At 47.4% G+C, this 17366-nt stretch overlaps 3 protein-coding genes; 1 reads left to right on the top strand and 2 right to left on the bottom strand.

Annotated features, from left to right (window-relative positions):
- The first annotated feature begins 3809 nt into the window (after nt 1–3809).
- Nucleotides 3810–5322, top strand: GSTUM_00006389001 (uncharacterized protein). XM_002838564.2 has 4 exons: nt 3810–4111; nt 4182–4633; nt 4696–4956; nt 5025–5322. Exons 1-4 carry the CDS (start codon nt 4021–4023, stop codon nt 5247–5249), a joined length of 1029 nt encoding a protein of 342 aa, XP_002838610.1. The 5' UTR covers nt 3810–4020; the 3' UTR covers nt 5250–5322.
- Nucleotides 5323–11078: 5756 nt separating this feature from the next.
- GSTUM_00006388001 (uncharacterized protein) lies at nt 11079–12368 on the bottom strand. XM_002838563.2 has 4 exons: nt 11819–12368; nt 11539–11693; nt 11332–11432; nt 11079–11268 (listed from the first exon to the last, which is right to left on the bottom strand). Exons 1-4 carry the CDS (start codon nt 11880–11882, stop codon nt 11133–11135), a joined length of 456 nt encoding a protein of 151 aa, XP_002838609.1. The 5' UTR covers nt 11883–12368; the 3' UTR covers nt 11079–11132.
- Nucleotides 12369–14931: 2563 nt separating this feature from the next.
- On the bottom strand, nt 14932–16455 carry GSTUM_00006387001 (uncharacterized protein; the record flags this gene model as incomplete). Its single annotated transcript, XM_002838562.1, has 1 exon — nt 14932–16455. The coding sequence occupies one exon, from the start codon at nt 16453–16455 to the stop codon at nt 14932–14934; it is 1524 nt and encodes a 507-aa protein (XP_002838608.1).
- Between the last annotated feature and the right edge of the window lie 911 nt (nt 16456–17366).

Genomic DNA, 17366 nt, shown 5'->3' with positions numbered 1-17366 from the left:
TGAGAGGCTGCCTTTGGTAAGGTGATACGACTACACTGGCTCCCCTTTAGGATTACCCACGTGAGCAGGTATCATTTCCTCTGCGATGTTTATTCTACCAACTCTTTCCCATTGGTCACATCTTGTACTATATAACTATATGAACCCCCTCCCCCCTGGAACTTAAAAATATCATACCCGTAGGGTCTATTCTCTCTCCGCGACCCAAAACAGGAACCAGCACCACAGCTAAGGCAATAGTGGACAGCCAGCGGTCTGGCGAATGGTCCCCCTTCATTCGAGTGATAGCATCCGTACACTCCCACGCTATATTCCTATGATACTCCGGTCAACCGCCTCCTGGTGCGGTTGCTCCCTTCCTTCGAGGCTAGGTCTCAGAGTAACTGGGTTTTGACCTCCAATAAGCAACAGGTACAACTTGGTCGTGTTCCCGTTTGGTCCGCATTAAATGGCCCTCCCGGACTCTATTCTCTCCACCATCGATAGGAATTACCCCGAGAAACCCCCGCCGCTCGGAACCCCCCTCCTTGCGGGTAGGGCCGTACATCCATCCATACCTCGCAACATGCCCCTTCTCGCTAATAGTAGGGTATCACCTTTTGCGAGGATTCGGAATGAGATTGGATTTTCTGGGGGGACTGGGGGGGCTGTAAGAAACGTCGGCGGTATGATATGTTGTGTGGGGCTTTTGTTGTTTGGGCGGGGGGGGGGGGTTGCAGCAGAGGTTGGAGCGGGTGATTGGTTGTGATCAGATGAATGGGTGGGTTGATAGTTTTGTGATGTGACGTTAGGGTGGGATGGGATGGGATGTGCTGGGTTGGTTTTACGAGGGGAACCGTGTCGTCCCCGCCGCTGGGATCCCGTGGTTGCTGTTTCCGGGAAGCGTTGGACTTGCCTAAAGCATGGTCACTCGGGGGCACGAGCACAGTAATTACGATTAAGTATCACACCCTTCCTCCCTGTGTGCTTCCCAACCCACCTCTATAGATAAGCGGCTACCGTACTCCAGTAGCGGCCTCTCTTTTTTAATACCTCTCCATGTATCATAACCTGCAAATATAAATCCCCACCAACGGTCCAAGTTGCGAGCGATACCCCATGATAGGTAGATTCCGCTCGGCCAGCCTGCGGACGATTCCGCATCTTCCTCATGTAACGGGTGCGTTCGGGCAAGTTTTGCTTTTGGCGGGGTAACGTGTCATCGCCGTAGTCAGCGTTCCGGATTCTATCGCGAGCTTGGGGGGTAGTGTTAGGTTTGGCGTTGGATGGTCGTGATGTTTTTTAATTACTTTTCGATTTTTATATACATGTGTCGTGAATCTCACACCGGCTCTCCTCGCTTCTGGCGCGGGTTTGTTCGTGTGTTTGTTTTCGCTTCTCTGGGGATTGCGTTTGAAGCTTGGATAATGTGTCTTTGGTTGGGTTATGATCGAATTGTTTACGGTAGCGGGTACGGAGGTGAGAGGAGTGATCGAAGGGGGTGAGCGGAGGACCTGTATAGTATCATAGAAGGTCGGCCTAAGTGCGGAAGGGTTGGAGAACAAGAGCGTGGCTTCCTCTGAGGGCTTCGTTTTATGCGGTTGGGTAGATAGAACGCCGAAGGCACGGAATAATAGAGATATGGGCTCGAACGAGCGCTTGGATTGTCTGTAGGAAAAGGAGTCCGAGAAGATGGAGTTCTCAGCAGGGTATTTGAGCTGGATGCCTAAAGTTTGAAGTTCTTGGTGAGCTAATAGCACAGTCGTGCGGGCAAATGGGAAGCCGGAGCGGATGAAAACAGGGATACTATTTGCTTACAGAATTCCCCGAGGTATTACTCTATAATATGATTAGTTTGGCACAGGCCGGCTCGGCTTGCACGACGATTAGTAGGCTCGGACAGATCGGGGCCCCTACGAGTAGGTAAGACTTGATCGCGCTCGTATAACCGCTTGCACTGGAGCTAGAATTTCAGTGTTTATCATCTTCGTTGAAGTGTTGGTTTTTGTCCATTGTCTCCACTTCTGCTGGGCTACCGGTGGTATGATGGCTTTCTGGTCATTTGGCGAATCGGATTTTCTCTCCCTTTCATAGACCACAAGCTGTACGTACAATACCACTCACTTCCCCCCACAGCGCTACAGTTCCCGGTAGGGTTAAGTTATGTGCTGTTTCACCGAGACTTTTGCTTGGTGGTTGTACTCCCTTTCCTCGATTAGACTATCACAATATCAATTTGTAAACAAACTCCCTGATATCCCCGCCCCACCGAACGCCCACAACAGCTTACTAGTGACCTACCGATAATACATCACGGTAATTTTTGTAGCTCCCTGCTGGTGATCGCTATCGTGCCCGTGCGTCTGGGTGAGATTAGCTCTCATGTTTGTATCATATACCTGCGAGGACTCTATCAGAGCCTTCGAAATCCGCGAGCAAACGGGGGAGTGGTAAATGGGGCTTCTTCCGGGCGTGCCACTGGCCGGATCTTGTTAAGCAGCGTAATTGTGATGCCCTCCCTCATTCTCCTAGTGGTGCAAATAATACCGATTTTCGTTAGCTCCTTGCTGTCACTTCCCCCCCGTAACGATTGCGCTACGAAACCTTTCCCTTGATTAATACTATGGAGGAGACTGGGGGTCGCATTTTTGGATTTGAAATTATGATTTGCAACCAAATCGCGTTTGCCAAACACCCCCTAATCGAAGCCCTACAAGTAGTTCAAAATAGCGTTATCAATAGACAACCGGGATACTACACTAGGTATTAGGGATTTGCCGGGCAGGGTTTATGACGGATATCATACCTGAAGAGCGTGACGGTGACCTGACCCCCACTTGCGGGGATGGGCTTGAGATTTTCCGCTCTCAGTGGGATTTCCTGTCTGCTTGCTTGCTGAGATCTGGCTGTGGGTTGTGGGGTTTAAAATACATAGATGCACTAGTCTCCTTGATCAGGGATCATAAAGGCTGAGTTCGGGTTCCTCTGTTGTGCAGAATTGGAAGTGTCATAGGGGGATGGTCACAAAAGAGTCCAAGGTGGCGATATATCCAGGCTTCCTTCACATTTTCTATCTTTGTGGTAAGGAAATGCCCAAATTTGCAATTGGTGGGTACCGTAACTTAATATCTGATATGTCTTTGGTACTGACCTCGGTTGCTTAATCCTGGTCCAGCAACTCTTGCTTTCTCATCAAGTTGATATTGTCATCGGGGGTACAGTACAGCGCTTTCAGTTGTGCGGGATGAATTGTATGCCCTGGTTCTCTTGAGAATTTTCCCTCGGTGAAAATTTAGTCGGTCAGACAGGGCAGAATCCTTTCCCTCCCATTCCTCGGGTTTCCAGGAAGTTTACATGGATAACCTAGAGCGGGGGACGTAACGGCGGGTGGGGCACCGCAACAAACATAGGCGCCCTATCTCCATATTCAATGCTGGCCGGGTCCGGAGGAGAACAACTTCTAGGGAGAAAAAGAGAGCATAGAAGTGCTCGTATGCTATCGCTGTGAAGTGGTGGTTGGGGCATTTGTAGTTTTATGCCAAAATTAGTAGGGTAGGCTAAATTAGCGAGTCGAGATAGAAGGCGGCAACGGTGTGCTAATATATTCTCAAGTTACTACTGCATAAACTGGTACCGGTAGCAGATGCAGCGTAATTATATCATAGATATTAATTCCCGATTGGGTCTTGATCAAGTCCTGTATCATACTTGGTATCATACTATGGATGGTGGTGAATGGCCAAAGTTGTCATGCGATGCTCTACCGACATGGGGGTTATGTATTATAAATCTGTTGGGGATGAGAGGCTTTAGGTAAGCAATCGATTCTCCACTGCCATTGCGGGGTTAAAAGGACTTGACGCCCCGGTATTCCTAAGTCGAAGAAGGGCAGAGAAATAAATTATTAAGCGTTGGTTACGTATCATATAAAGTGAGGACAACCACCCCTAAAGGCACAAACATCCTCACGTTCCCCTTCTCACAACTTCTAATCTTCCATCGCAATATCCTAAACCTCCACCTCAATTCACGCTGATCGCCATGGAATACCGTCTTTTGGGCCGTTCTGGGCTTAAGGTTTCTGTCATTGGTTTGGGGGGATGGCTTACCTATGGTGGTCATGTTGAGAAACGTTGGTTCCCGGATAGCTGCTTGATCTCTTGGTTTTTGGTCCGAGTGTCTTTGTAACTGACGCATACTAGAGAAGGGCTTCGACTGTATGAAAGCAGCCTTCGACGCCGGTGTCAACTTCTTTGATACCGCCGAGAGTTACGCAGGCGGCCAATCCGAGGTTGCTATGGGCGAGTGCATTCGCAAGTACGGCTGGGCTAGAAATGAGCTCGTCATCTCCACCAAGATCCACTGGGGAGGCGCATTCGCATCGAAAGGTCATGCGGAGAACTCCGTTGGCTTGTCGAGAAAGCACATTGTTGAGGGGTTGAACGCCTCTCTTGGGCGTCTGGGATTGGACTACGTCGATTTGGTCTATGCTCATAGGCCGGACCGTTTGACACCCATGGAGGAGACTGTTCGGGCTTTCAACCATGTCATTGGTCAGGGGAAGGCCTTTTATTGGGGAACTAGCGAGTGGTCTGCTGAAGAGATTGCGGATGCCTGGAGAGTTGCTGATCGTTTGGGGTTGATCGGGCCTCTGGTATCTTCTCGGTCCTATATTTGTTGGTTTTGGGGCGAGATCTGACAATTTCGAAACTTCAGGTGGAGCAACCCCAATACAACCTCCTGGTCCGCGACAAAGTGGAGAAGGAATTCTACAACTTGTATGCTAAGCACGGTCTCGGTCTGACCACTTTCTCTCCTCTTAGGATGGGCATCTTGAGTGGAAAGTACAGCGATTTCAAGATTCCCGAGGACTCCCGTCTTTCAAATTCTTCTGATCTCTTCACTAAGTCTATGAGAGAGAAATTCGACACAGACGAGGAGATGAGGACGCAAATCATCACCACCAAGAACCTTGAAGTACTTCCATTGACCCAATGCCCCCAACCTACATACCACGGACCACTAATGGTGTAATGATAACACAGACGGTCGCCAAAGGACTCGGAATCACCCTTTCCCAACTCGCGATCGCTTGGGTCATCAAGAATCCCAACATCTCTAGTGTCATCACAGGAGCTAGCAGACCGGAGCAGGTTCTCGAGAACCTGGAGGCTGTGAAGCATGCTAACAAATTGACTCCGGAGATTATGGAGAAGATTGAGGAGGTAGTGTGTAATAAGCCCCAGTTGGAACCTAGACGATTTTCTTGATTGGTTTTCAGGATCGAGATAGGACTTTGTGTATTTTGGATCAGAGGAAATAGAACACCCGACTTGAGACTGACTGTTGTTTATGAAGCGTAGCTTTGCCAAGTGATTATGTGATACTTGGGGGAGAGGGATAGGTGTTTGGTGTTACTAGTGGCTTGTTGAAGCCGAATGACTTGGGATAAGGAACTCTGTATCGACAAGGATCAGCAGTCCAAGGTGAGACTGGAAACTTGGCTAAATGCGGTACGGCCTCTGCACTAGAGTGTCGGTACCACTCTAAACCCCTAACAACCCGTTTACCCGACAAGCCCGGGAAACCCACCAAAATCGCGATCATATCATACACAAACACTCGCAATCTAACCAAACCCAAACTTGGCCATGATGCTCACGGCACTCGACTTGAAAGTCCGACACAATCCCTTGAACCACAATCCCATTATCAAGTCATAATATTGTGAAACTTGTCTTGTTCCTTAGTCAACTTATGCACTTATCAATGATGAACCCCCCCTGCGACGGTGCCGGGTATGATACAGGAGGCTAAACTACTCTTGAATCCCACCTCTAAAGTCTCAAGCAATGCCCTAAATGGGATTATCATAAGACATGAATACTGTACTCGAGTACTTCTACAATACTACAGTACCGGGGGGCAAGTGTTGGAGCACACCCGTCATCTTTCACCCTCGACAGTGCTCACAATAACACTTAAATGAGGGCAGGGGTATATAAGGGAATAAAAGAGGAATTGGGGGAACGCGGTAGTATAAAATCTTGGACGCAATTATGCATTCATTGTGCAATATTACAGTAAGCTAGGGAAAGCATTTGCTCATATATAGGCCTGCACTAACATTCTTGTGCTCTTTCTGACTGGAAGACCTAAGACGGAGCAAAAAAGGCGGGGTAGGTCGCGAATCGGGTTCTGGATCGCACTTGTAGTGGCCATGAAGAACCCGTCGACCGGGTTATGGTTTTCCGCGTACACTTGTTTCCATCATACTCCGCTGGCAATTAGGACCCGTGACTCCCTCAGAATCCTATCCTACTTGTGGTGAGACCAGGCCTACCCCGTTTCATCTCGGTATCGTATCGCCTGATATTCCCTCTCGCGGGAGAGATTCAGCTGTTATCTATCCGTGATCAGTGTCTATAATATCATCCCTATTGAGGGAGCATCTATGATACTTCCATAATCCTTTCCACGTTTAATACAGAATGTCAAATATTTGCCCCCCCCCCCCAAGGAAGAGAGTCTGTCTCCACCTCCTCGTTAGTAGGACGAGCACTCCTTTCCAATAATATTCCGTTGAAAAATGATATCAAGCCGACTAACCTAACCCAGTTGGCGCAGCGGTTAAGATATCTGCAACTAATCTACTCATGGGTGGGCGCGGTAGGAGTCCAGGGAAGTTCAGTTTCTTCGTTACCCTTGAACTACCCGTGACGTGGGGCGGGGAAAAGAACGACAACGAGAAAGAAGATCCTGCCGTGAAGGGTCTGTGAGATAGAAGGATGAACTTTCCCCCCACCCATAAGCATGCCGCTCTTCTGCTGGAACCTTCCGGAGAATCACGGGCACAGGGGTCTACTGGATTGGGAAGCGACTGGCGCATTTTTGGCGGTGATTGAGTGTGTTCTTTGTGAGTCAGGTGCTAGTAAGTATTATACCAGATATTTGGGTTTCCGAATGGGGAATGCGGTATGTGTTCTGTGAATGGGGGGAGGGGGGTAGGGCGAAAGCCGAAGATGTAGATACACTTCGGCTATAAGTTTGGACCTTCACGTTAATTTCTCTGTCTGACTATTCACTCATCGGGGATGGGAGTTCCTTGACTGCCCCTACCTCGAGACCTCCACAAACATGTGAAAACGAGGAGTGTGACCAGCGGATGGGCAGGTCCTTAATTGGGCACTCTAGAAGCTCCTATGGAGTTTTTCGATTAGGAATTCACCACGGGGCTGACTAACTGCCTGATTTGGGTGCATATACACTTGCGCTTGTCTGTTGTGTAGCAGCCGAGTGACATGCTATGATTTAAAAACGTCTCGGAAGCCTGTCTTGTGAGATGGAAAAACAATAGATACACGGTGGGTGTGAAGTCAGTAGGTCAAGCGCAGAGAGCTACGGTGAATGATATTCGAGGTACTGCCTTCATTGACAATATGATACAACGTTGCATCTTAAGGTCTTAAGATGTATAGTTCAACGAAGTTTCGGATATATAAATAATAGATTAAAGAACTCGAAGCCTCTCTCTAGGAGAATTGTACCACCGCTTCCCAACAGACTTGCTCGTGAGCGAAATGAGTATTCAATTCAATCCGGAGATGAATTCCCTTCCCCGAAGAATTTCAAGTCTACAGTTACTGATGGGTCAGGTATGGGCAAGTTTCCATACCCAATTGATGAATCAGATCCACCACACATGAACATCAAATATCAACTATCAACCCGCCCATTCTGTGTCTATGCTGTTGTCCAGCCAGCTATTGAAAATGTTGTATTATGTCAATTTCCTGCGAGCATACCCATGTTGGTTCAGCCTAGTTCAAGCATACTGTTGCAAGTAGGTTAGATTGGTTCAAGTTGATTAAGAAACTCCCTGAGATTTTAGGCATTGATGATGACACAAAATCACCAGCTATAGTGCAAGCTTTACAATGCCACTACCATAAAATTTCCACTTAGGATATGTCGGTATAAGCAAGACTATCATAATATCAGAATCCTAATCTCTAGGCATAACTTAACCTCAACCTGGAAACAAATTCTTTTTAAGAGATTTTTTTATTTGTTTGTCCTTAGAACTCCTAACAACTCCCCCCCTTCTTTACCATTAAATATTTATTGCACTAGGTAAAACTTCTACCAAAACTCAGTTTATCTAGGTACTTCTTCTCACTGTGGAAATTTATGCTGAAAATCATGCCACCTTACTTACCTGAACAATTGTAAAAAGTGATACAGAAGGTGCTTAATAATATTTGCTAATTCATCACCACTAGTCAATTTTGAAAGGTGATTTACAAGGAGTTACAGTTATGAGCAATGGAGGTAAAGACCATGAATCAGCAGATGACATGCTGACTATTTACCCTTCACAGCTACTGTACATGTCATTAATAAGGGCAACATTTGGGAAATATTTGGCCTGAAAGGTGTACTAGCAGATCTATTTGCTAAACTGGAGACATGCATCCCAAGAAACCCTATCAATTACTCTTTAATGAAATTACTAAACTCGGTTCACATCTTACTAATTACATCCGTAAAATAGACCGAACAAAGTTAGCAGCACCATACATTCCTCAACATACTAATAGGCATCATACCTTAAATATTCTGGAGTCAATCAATTCAACACTACTATAGGAGTAGCAACTATCATACCATGCACTGAATTGCTTGATGCTATAAGCAATTACAGTTTCAGCGAAGACAGGAGCATCAGAACAAGTATCCTAAAATGTAAGCTAATTATTTTCAATAAATACAACTGTACTCCCTGATGTTTTATTCATGAGAGAATACTCGAAAGTGATTGTATTTATACTGTTGTAATTCTTATTTGAAGTTGTACTTCTTGCTTGATTCATGCTCTACCAGGAGGCTATAGGGCCCTATTTATACTACAGGAGAGCGCGCTACAATCATCCAGGACATGTGCTTCACACAAGAGAAAAGAAAAAATAAACGACAATAATACTACATAATGTAGTAGTAAAGAGAAAGGAAACGTGAGCAAGGAAACTAAACTAGTACCACAATAGAGTTTCCAAGTAATCTCTGCTCTAGTCAACCATGTAATGAGCTCAGTCACTTGATGAACCCATATCAAAATATTCAGTCGTAGTCAATGACAAAACCGATGCATATTTGGAAGTCATATTACAACATATACAACAAAAGAAGTATTCAACTCTTCAACCATAAGATCGCTCGCACTGTAAGCCTTAACAGAAAGTCCTATATGGTTCATCTTACTCATACTTGGTGTTCATTTGGCCGGTATGATACCAAAAAAATTGGTGTTCTATGGATATTCCCTCTCTTGCGTCTACTCAATACCTTCCCAAAAAAACATCCGAGAACAATGATATTACACCACTCTTACCACCTTTCCATGCAAATCTAGGATTCAGAGCAATTATACACCTTCCTGTATGAGAACCAATCGAGGACTATTCTCAGCAACCCTTTATTATTATCTTTAGCTAAAGATTTACGAGAAACTGAGCCTCGGGGATTGTAGAAATAGCCCAAGTTTCAAGGACATAAGAATCGAATAGTTCCGAGTCAACATCCTTTTGATTATGGTACTAAAGCTCTCTTGAAATCGGCCGCTATTCTCACCAATTCACAAACCATTCTTACCACTACTCGCACTGGCCGTCTCCATGTCCTTTGGTCCTGCTCTGCGAGCCTATGTTGGATTTGTTAGGTGGTCCACCTTTCTCCGGAGGCCCAAAATGGAGACCGAGGACTGTGCGCTGTGGTCTAGGCGATCAGAGGAAGCGGATAGTCTACGGCTACAGTAAGTTACCTGAAGTTCCTGATTCCGGTGTCCAACTTGCGGCCATCCGGACATGATTCGCGGGGCTCCCCAATCCTGAATCCCGATCGATATATGATACAGCCACACTTTTCAGCCCCGGTCTCGATAATCCGAATACCCCACCGCCCCATATGAACTTCTGTGAAACTCTGAATTCCTTTTTCCGCCAACCATCACTCCTTCTCCCGGGTCGCTCGCTGCACCGGACATAAGTATTTTGGGGGGATTTTTCGCCGTCAGGGATAGCTGGTGGGGTACATACAATTAGGGGGCTGCTCGAGAAAAAGTACACGATACCAGGTGGAAATAGGAAAGGGAAGATAATATTCCATGTCTTTTTTACCATCTATCATGCCGGGTATAATTTTTTCGTGAAAAGATTTGTTTTCTGTTTATCGAATTGAAAGTCTGTTTTATTTACTATAGTTGGGATAACATAATAGATTATGCTTCTCCTCCTCGATAGACCTTAAGCTCACACTCTTGAGGCTGAGTTACACTCCAAGTTTCGCAGACTGGCATTGTATCATGAGTGGCAGTGGGTACCCCCTGCTATCGAACCCGCGGGCATCGTGTCGGTTTTCCGTACAAAAGAAAGATGCGAATGGAGAAACAAGATCTCCGCGATCATCTGAAGAAAAGAGAGCTCACCTCGATGGTGAGTGGGAAAAAAGAAAAACACTTCTTCTAGCAAACAAACACAGCTGTTTCCTCCCCACTAACTAGGGATGGCGGAATCCTATGTCAGAATAGCAGAAATACCCTATGACTATGGTAGCCATGAAATTTTCTATGACATAAAACATCCCCAACTGCCTAGTGCGGGGCATGCAAGTGCTCATGCTGCCTTATTGAAAGTCCCGTTTATCCTAGTGCGTCACCAAAAAGGGAGCGGCTCCAATCCGGCGACATTGATACGCAGATATAATAATAACCGCAATTACCGGCTGTTCTACAACATTGTGATATTCGGGCGTGCAGGCAATTCGAAGCACAATACTCCTGGGCCTGTACTCTGCTTTCTCTTACGGAGGGAATCACATGCGTCATTTGCTATCACTCGGGCTTGTGACTTGACTGCGGCACGGGTAGTCGCTTCTCGGGAGGGATTGTGACAGGACGGGTATTCTGCCTTGCAGCTATAGTACGTGTATTATAATATGTGTGTGTGTCTGTGAGGGGATGCTCGATATCTCATTTACCGTCTCCCTCGCTGTAGTTTATGAGGTCTACGATCTACAGGCTTAGACCTTTCATTATAGAGCTCTATACTTTCATTCGCTGCTTCAAGGAAGCCGGCGCCGCGTCAGGTGGCCGGATGCTAGCTCATTTTCTTTTTATTATCGTCAGGGTTCGCCCTATCTTCCGGCTCCCGCGGCCGCTTGAGGATCCTAACGGCATCCTTCGAGTATACGTATGAGAGGCCGCTCCAAACAGTGGTAGTTGCAACCGTGTACCTTTTTATGGAGAAATGAGGTCTTCAGTAAACGTCTCAATGGCTAAGGAGTTGGAACACTAACTGCATTGCTCGGAGAGCAATGTCCCAGCCCGGGCCCATGGTCACCATGAAAGGGTGCGCCATACACGCGCCAATTAGGCCTAGCTGTAACGCAGTATTCAACTGTATCTCCATTAGCGCCAATAATATTGCGTGACACCCAGGAGTGGTGCAATTAAGGTAAGAAGGGATTACCCACGGAACCCCTTTATGCACGCGGGAGACAAACCTTACTGATGGTGGTTGGGCGCACTTCCGCACTTGGCAAGGAAAAATCCCAGTACCTTGCCATAGTCTTTGGCGGAGGAAGCGATATCCAGCGGAAGTAGATTGCGGAGATCGCCAACCCGATGTCCCTGCTCAAAATGATGCCCGCGAGCCAGACTGCAAGCATGGGTAGAAAAACCCGCCTCGTCAGCAATGGCTATTTAACGCCCAGCGGTCCTCGCGCAGAGTACAGAAGATTTGTGCAATGGGGAAAGACAGCGGAACCAAGGGCGGGCCCAAACCTGGCAACAATCCCTTCATAGCCAGAGTGACAGTCAAAATGGTCATTAGAGTCTTGTCCGCCATAGGGTCAATAACTGATCCAACGACCGTCTTAAGGTTCCATTTCCTTGCCAAGTAACCATCAACAAGATCTGTCAGCCCTGCCGCAACAAATAACGCCAGTGCAGTAACATGCTGCTCTTGCAGCACCAAGTAACCGATAACCGGTGAAGCGAGTATACGTGAAAAGGTTAAAAGGTTAGGGATGTTATAGATGTCCTCGTGCGGGGTGATAGGGAGAATATTTCGGCGCTCCTTTACGGGATTAGATGTGGTAGTGTTGGTGCCGGCAGCTGTGATGGCTGTATGGCGTTTGGATCTGTCAGGTATCGGCCAAGATTATTGTAAGCCTCAGTGGGTTTTATCTGAGCAGGAATGGAAGTGATGCGTTGGCACTCCCCTCCCATCCCCGGTCCGCAATGTAGTCCGAGATTGAAGGAGGTGGGCAGAATGAATTGAAAGGGATGGGGGTAAGGGAGGAAATAGTGGTTGCAAGGGGAATCAATTACGTGTTTTCTCCATGTGATGTGAGAAGCATCGAGGAAGTAGAGAAAGTGCGATGATGATTGTAGCTCTGGCGCCGCAGAGGATTATTCACCGCACTCCGAAGCGAACCCGACGCAGCGCTGGATCCCCCAATTTCTTCCTTCCTATTTCAGAGCGGGAGTGTGTGTGTCAGCTTGAGGTGGCATGGTCACGCTTGGCCCCGATGAGGAGAATCGCCGGCGATGGGGGTGACGGGTGGAAGAAACGAAAGGTGCAGGTATCACTCACCCCATTGCATACCGCGAACCCGCAATCAATAGGATACCCCTTCTCCTATCATTCAAACCCTTTGTCGTCACGCCTCGACGGCATATCAGCGCCCGCATCCCCGATGGCACCGACTGCCGCCGTCCAAGCATAGAGAAAGCGTCAGCGGCGGCTGTATCAGCACCAATGACGGTGGTAACACCAGCAGATATTATTGCGACTGACGAGCGTGAAGCCAAGGACCGAAGTGGCTGTGTTATCATTATCGTTGCCATTTCTTAATTCAATCTCTCCCCAATTCCTGGTACCAATGTCGTCCCTCCTTACCAATGATCAAATAGAGGCGGATGGGTCCGGTGAAGTTGAAATAAGGATCAAGGCAAGGCGGGCAAACATACGATAAGACAACCGCAGTCCAAAGCTTTGACTGCTTAGTGAGGTTCAACAGGCATGAAACTACGCCTTCCCAGTTAATTATTTGGCGAACGACCCTGAAGACAATAAACACCCTAGTTCCTTACCACAAAGGATTGACCCACAGGACTGATAGGATCTGCTTCGGATAATCTCTTTTTTCTCCACCCTTTCTCCCACGTTTTCTCTCTTTCTTTTCTTTTTCCTTTTATTCCCTCCCCTTTCCTTTCCCTTCCCCTACCGGTACCTCACTTCTCTCTCCCCTAGCACCCTCCCGCTAACACAATCGGCAGGGGCTCTCCGTAGATGTATCATATCATAGTCTAATCACTGCGGGAATGCGCGATGAACAACCGAACTGGTGAAATGACCACAGATTTGTGATTATTCGCATCATTGTTCTTAATTTTACTTTTGCGCTGCCAAGATCGCAAGGGCAAGTGACCGGGCTCCCATATAATTTTCAGAAGCTCTCTTCTCCAGTTCAATCATATGCAATGCTCCCGCCACTCCGCCAGCCACAAGTCGCACTGTGCTATGAGCTTATCGAGGCCAGTTTCCTTTCTCTCCCCCCCCCCCTCTGCGCTTCCACTTGCACACAAGATTTCCCCTCTTCGCTCAAGAACAGCTACTGTGATTACCCACATAGGCACTTTCCATCTCCCTCAAAGTTAACAAATCTTCACAGTGACCGCGGAGGAACATCCCTAATACTTCCCTACTAATTCTCGTCCCTCGTTCTCGTCCCCTTCCGTGTATATACATCCATATTACATTGCATACAGTACATAACATTATTCGCGCTTCCGGTCCTGTCGTTCCCCGCATAACGGCTAAACCGAGTTATCATCGATGCTGTACAAACGCTGGAGATATAAATTTCGCCTTCGATGTGCTTCGAGCTCCTTGCAAACATTTTATGCACCAACCAATCCACCTTGATGGCTACTTGCAGTGAATGTAACCATCACATCTACTGCACTGCTACCACTACTATCACATCACAAGTTCAATTCATGAACAGCAACCTCCGGCCGACAATTTTGGTCCATCGCCTGACTTCAGGTGTGGTTTTTTTTTACAAAACACGCTCCATCATTGCTTAAGTCCCTCTGCTAATGATAAGCCATACACAACATATACCGCCAGACGCCAGATCGTTCCAGATAGTCCCAATTTTCACTAACAAGCCTCAACAAAAACAACAGCCATGAACGTATTAATACCACTTGTCCCTCCAACAAAAAGAAACGAAAGGAGAACCTCGTCCTCCCATGGGAATACAGCCGGAAACTAAAAACCCAACCCTTTGAGAGAAGAAATGCTTCTAAAATAAAAATAAAATAAAAAGCGTTACCTAATCCGACTCTGATTGCGAGAGTAGATAGTTAACATTTTCAGATGTCAAACCCACCAACCTTAATCAAGAGCGCAAGATGGAAAAAAAACTATCAATACAAGAGCATCCACTTTTGGAACCGAGAAAATGCGAAAAATGAAAAACAATGAGGGGGTAATTGAGATGGCTCTCGAAAGTCTGGTGGTCTCGAAAACCAAATGTCTTTATGGAATTCAGAACCCACAAACTAGCCACCGGAAACCAATAAAGGAAGCAATTTTATACCCCCCAAAGGATTGGTATAACGATCGAATGTGACTCCCGAAAGGAAAAGTAATCTTTGAGAGCACAATGACTTTGAGGACCTACTATTTCGACTGCTCTCAAGAAAAAATGGAAAGAAAAGAAAGAAAAAAAACACCGAGGTAAGATAGGAGATCCTTTTAAAATGCAGAAAATAAACGCCATCCCAACCATATCACCGCACCGAACATCTATCAATTTCGAAATTGCATCACCCAAACGCCCTGCACCAGTTCATAACATGTTCTTCGTGTATCGATAGAATCAGTGGCCATAACCACCCCCATTGGATTGATCTGGATCGAATGGGCCGTGAGGAGGCTGTGGATGTTGGTGATGGTAATATTCACTGTTCGGCCCACTATCGCCCCAAGGAGAATTGGAAGGAGAATATTGTGGGTCATCGAGCCCTTGGCTTCCACGGGGCTGGAACGCACGAGGGAGTGATCCTCCATCAGTAATGGAGGTACTGAAGTTAGCTGCCGGGGTTCGAGGAAGACTGCCCCCAGCAGTAGCAGTGTGACTGTAGTGATCGGAGAGGGTGCGGGGTAAGTTGCCCACCTCAGCAGGACTATAGTGAGCGGGGGCTGTTCGGCGCATGCCGGGTCCATTGATGGCGTTATGGCCATAATGAGCCGCTGTTCTAGATAAATTGCTATCACCTATGGTGGCACTAGCGTAGTCCGTGGGAATCGCGTGGATGGGGCTCGGGTGTGTGCTCGGGGCATGGGGGAAGTATGTCCCAACATTTGCTCCCATAGGGCTAACGTTATATCCAACTGGCGTTTGGTTTCCAAAGCCCTGGTGTCTTTGAGTTACTCGGCCTCCAAATCCTCCAAAGCCACCGCCTTCCCGAGGGCCGTTTGGCGGGTATGCATATGGAATATCCTGAGCACCCGCGTATCCGCTATTGTCGTACCGCTGTTCTATGGGATTGTATCCGCCGGGCTGATAGCCGTAATCTGAACAGGCAGGGCTAACGGCTTGACTGGGGTGCGTGCCGGGCAGTGAAGGGCTATTCGGATACCTGGTTTCGCTTGGCTGTGAGAGTTCGACGCCCCTAGAATCAACAATCTGACGGAAGGATTGTTTGTTGACGAGGTCTTGATGAATGGTCAAGTGAGAGCATCGATGGTCCTGCACAGGCCTCTTCAGGTGGCTGTCGACGAAGTCAGATAATCTATAATAGGAAACCATGTGGTAAGTACCAGCACCGAATTGAACACTAATCGTCTTTTTTATCAATCCATCAGGCTTGAACCCATATGAATCGACTAGAGACCCCACGAGCATACGCTCCAGTTCTGGCCCCAGATCGGGAACCCTCATCTCACCTTCCTCTGGCGAAGAATGGGGTTGAGGGGAAAGTGATCCGCAATGGGAAGAATGGTGTGATCCGGGGCTTGATCCATCTCCATCACTTGTAGCACGGGAATATCGTTGTTGTTGAGAAGCCTGTCCACGTTTAGCTACCTTGGTGGCGCGCTTCTTCTCCCCTGGTGCGAATGGTTTTTTCAGTTCTCGATAAATGAGGAAGTTTCCAATTATCCGACTCGGACTCCAAGCAATCCCGTCTGTCCACCTCTTAATCGCTGAAGAATTCTCTTCGTACACGAAGACGGCTCCGGATCTTATCAATGACTCTCTCTCCCGTTCGTGAGGACGGCGAGGCACCGTCGGTAAGGTTTGGTTGATGACACCCTGAAAAAGAAGGAGGGCATCCCTAGTACTCTCGACGAATCCCTCAAAGGTCGGTTCTACCGAGCTTGAACTCGAAGCTTCGTTCATGGCTGCTGTTGTGGGTGATATTGTGCTGTGGGGAGGATGATAAGGAAAAGAAAAAGCCAGAGTGGTGATGATGACGACGATGCAGCAGGAAGGGAATTGGGCAAGATCTAGAAGCGAATATCAGCACTCTGACCTCTGCGCTCCCTACTGCGCTAAACGTGGCACCAGCTCACCTCGATTAAGCGGAAATTTAAAAAATGAGACGAAAAAATTAAAAAATAAATGCGAGGGGATGGGAAGGAGACCGAGAGTGTGTGAGATTGGAAATAAAGTGAATAAAGGCTGAGCCAATGGGTTTGGCTCCAGATGTATTAGCTCCTGGAAAGGGCTGAAGGTGTTTGAAGATAATACACGCAATCGTGCGTAATGGTTCCTGCAGTCCAGTGTGGGAGGGGGTGGAAGACCTTCTTATACGCCGGGGGGCCGTCAGCCAATGGATAAAAACTCCGTGCTTCGAGATAATCCGGTGCTCCGATATTAGGATCCAACGGGCAAAGTAGTCGTCGACCCTCCGAAGTTTTTCAGCTCTCGATTGCTCAGGCGGGACAGAGGACAAGAGGGCAAGACAAACAGATAGGCGTCGTACTGGACAAGCTTTTATTTTGGCGGGCTCCGTGTTAGGTTCTGTTGCCTGGCGGGGTGAAGTTTAAATTCAAAAAAGCCTGGATGGATTTCTTAGATTATCCACGGTCCGATTCCTCACGCCCCAACTATTCTTTCTCTCCAGTGTGCTCGACGGACAAGAGGTAACTATAGCGTTGTTCAGGTAAGCAAGCAGCCAGGAGGTTCACTAAATACAGCAATTATGGCAACTGAACTCCGCAATCTGACAACTTCATGCGATAGTTGCTTTGATCGCCCAGAATGAAGGGGGCGTGGATGTTTGGTAGCAGGAATATGGGGGGGTGGAT

The sequence above is a fragment of the Tuber melanosporum genome, assembly GCF_000151645.1.
Source record: "Tuber melanosporum whole genome shotgun sequence assembly, scaffold_26, strain Mel28".
Lineage (NCBI taxonomy): Eukaryota > Fungi > Ascomycota > Pezizomycetes > Pezizales > Tuberaceae > Tuber > Tuber melanosporum.
The sequence above is the reverse complement of the archived record's forward strand: the minus strand, read 5'-3'. Positions and strand labels throughout refer to the sequence as shown.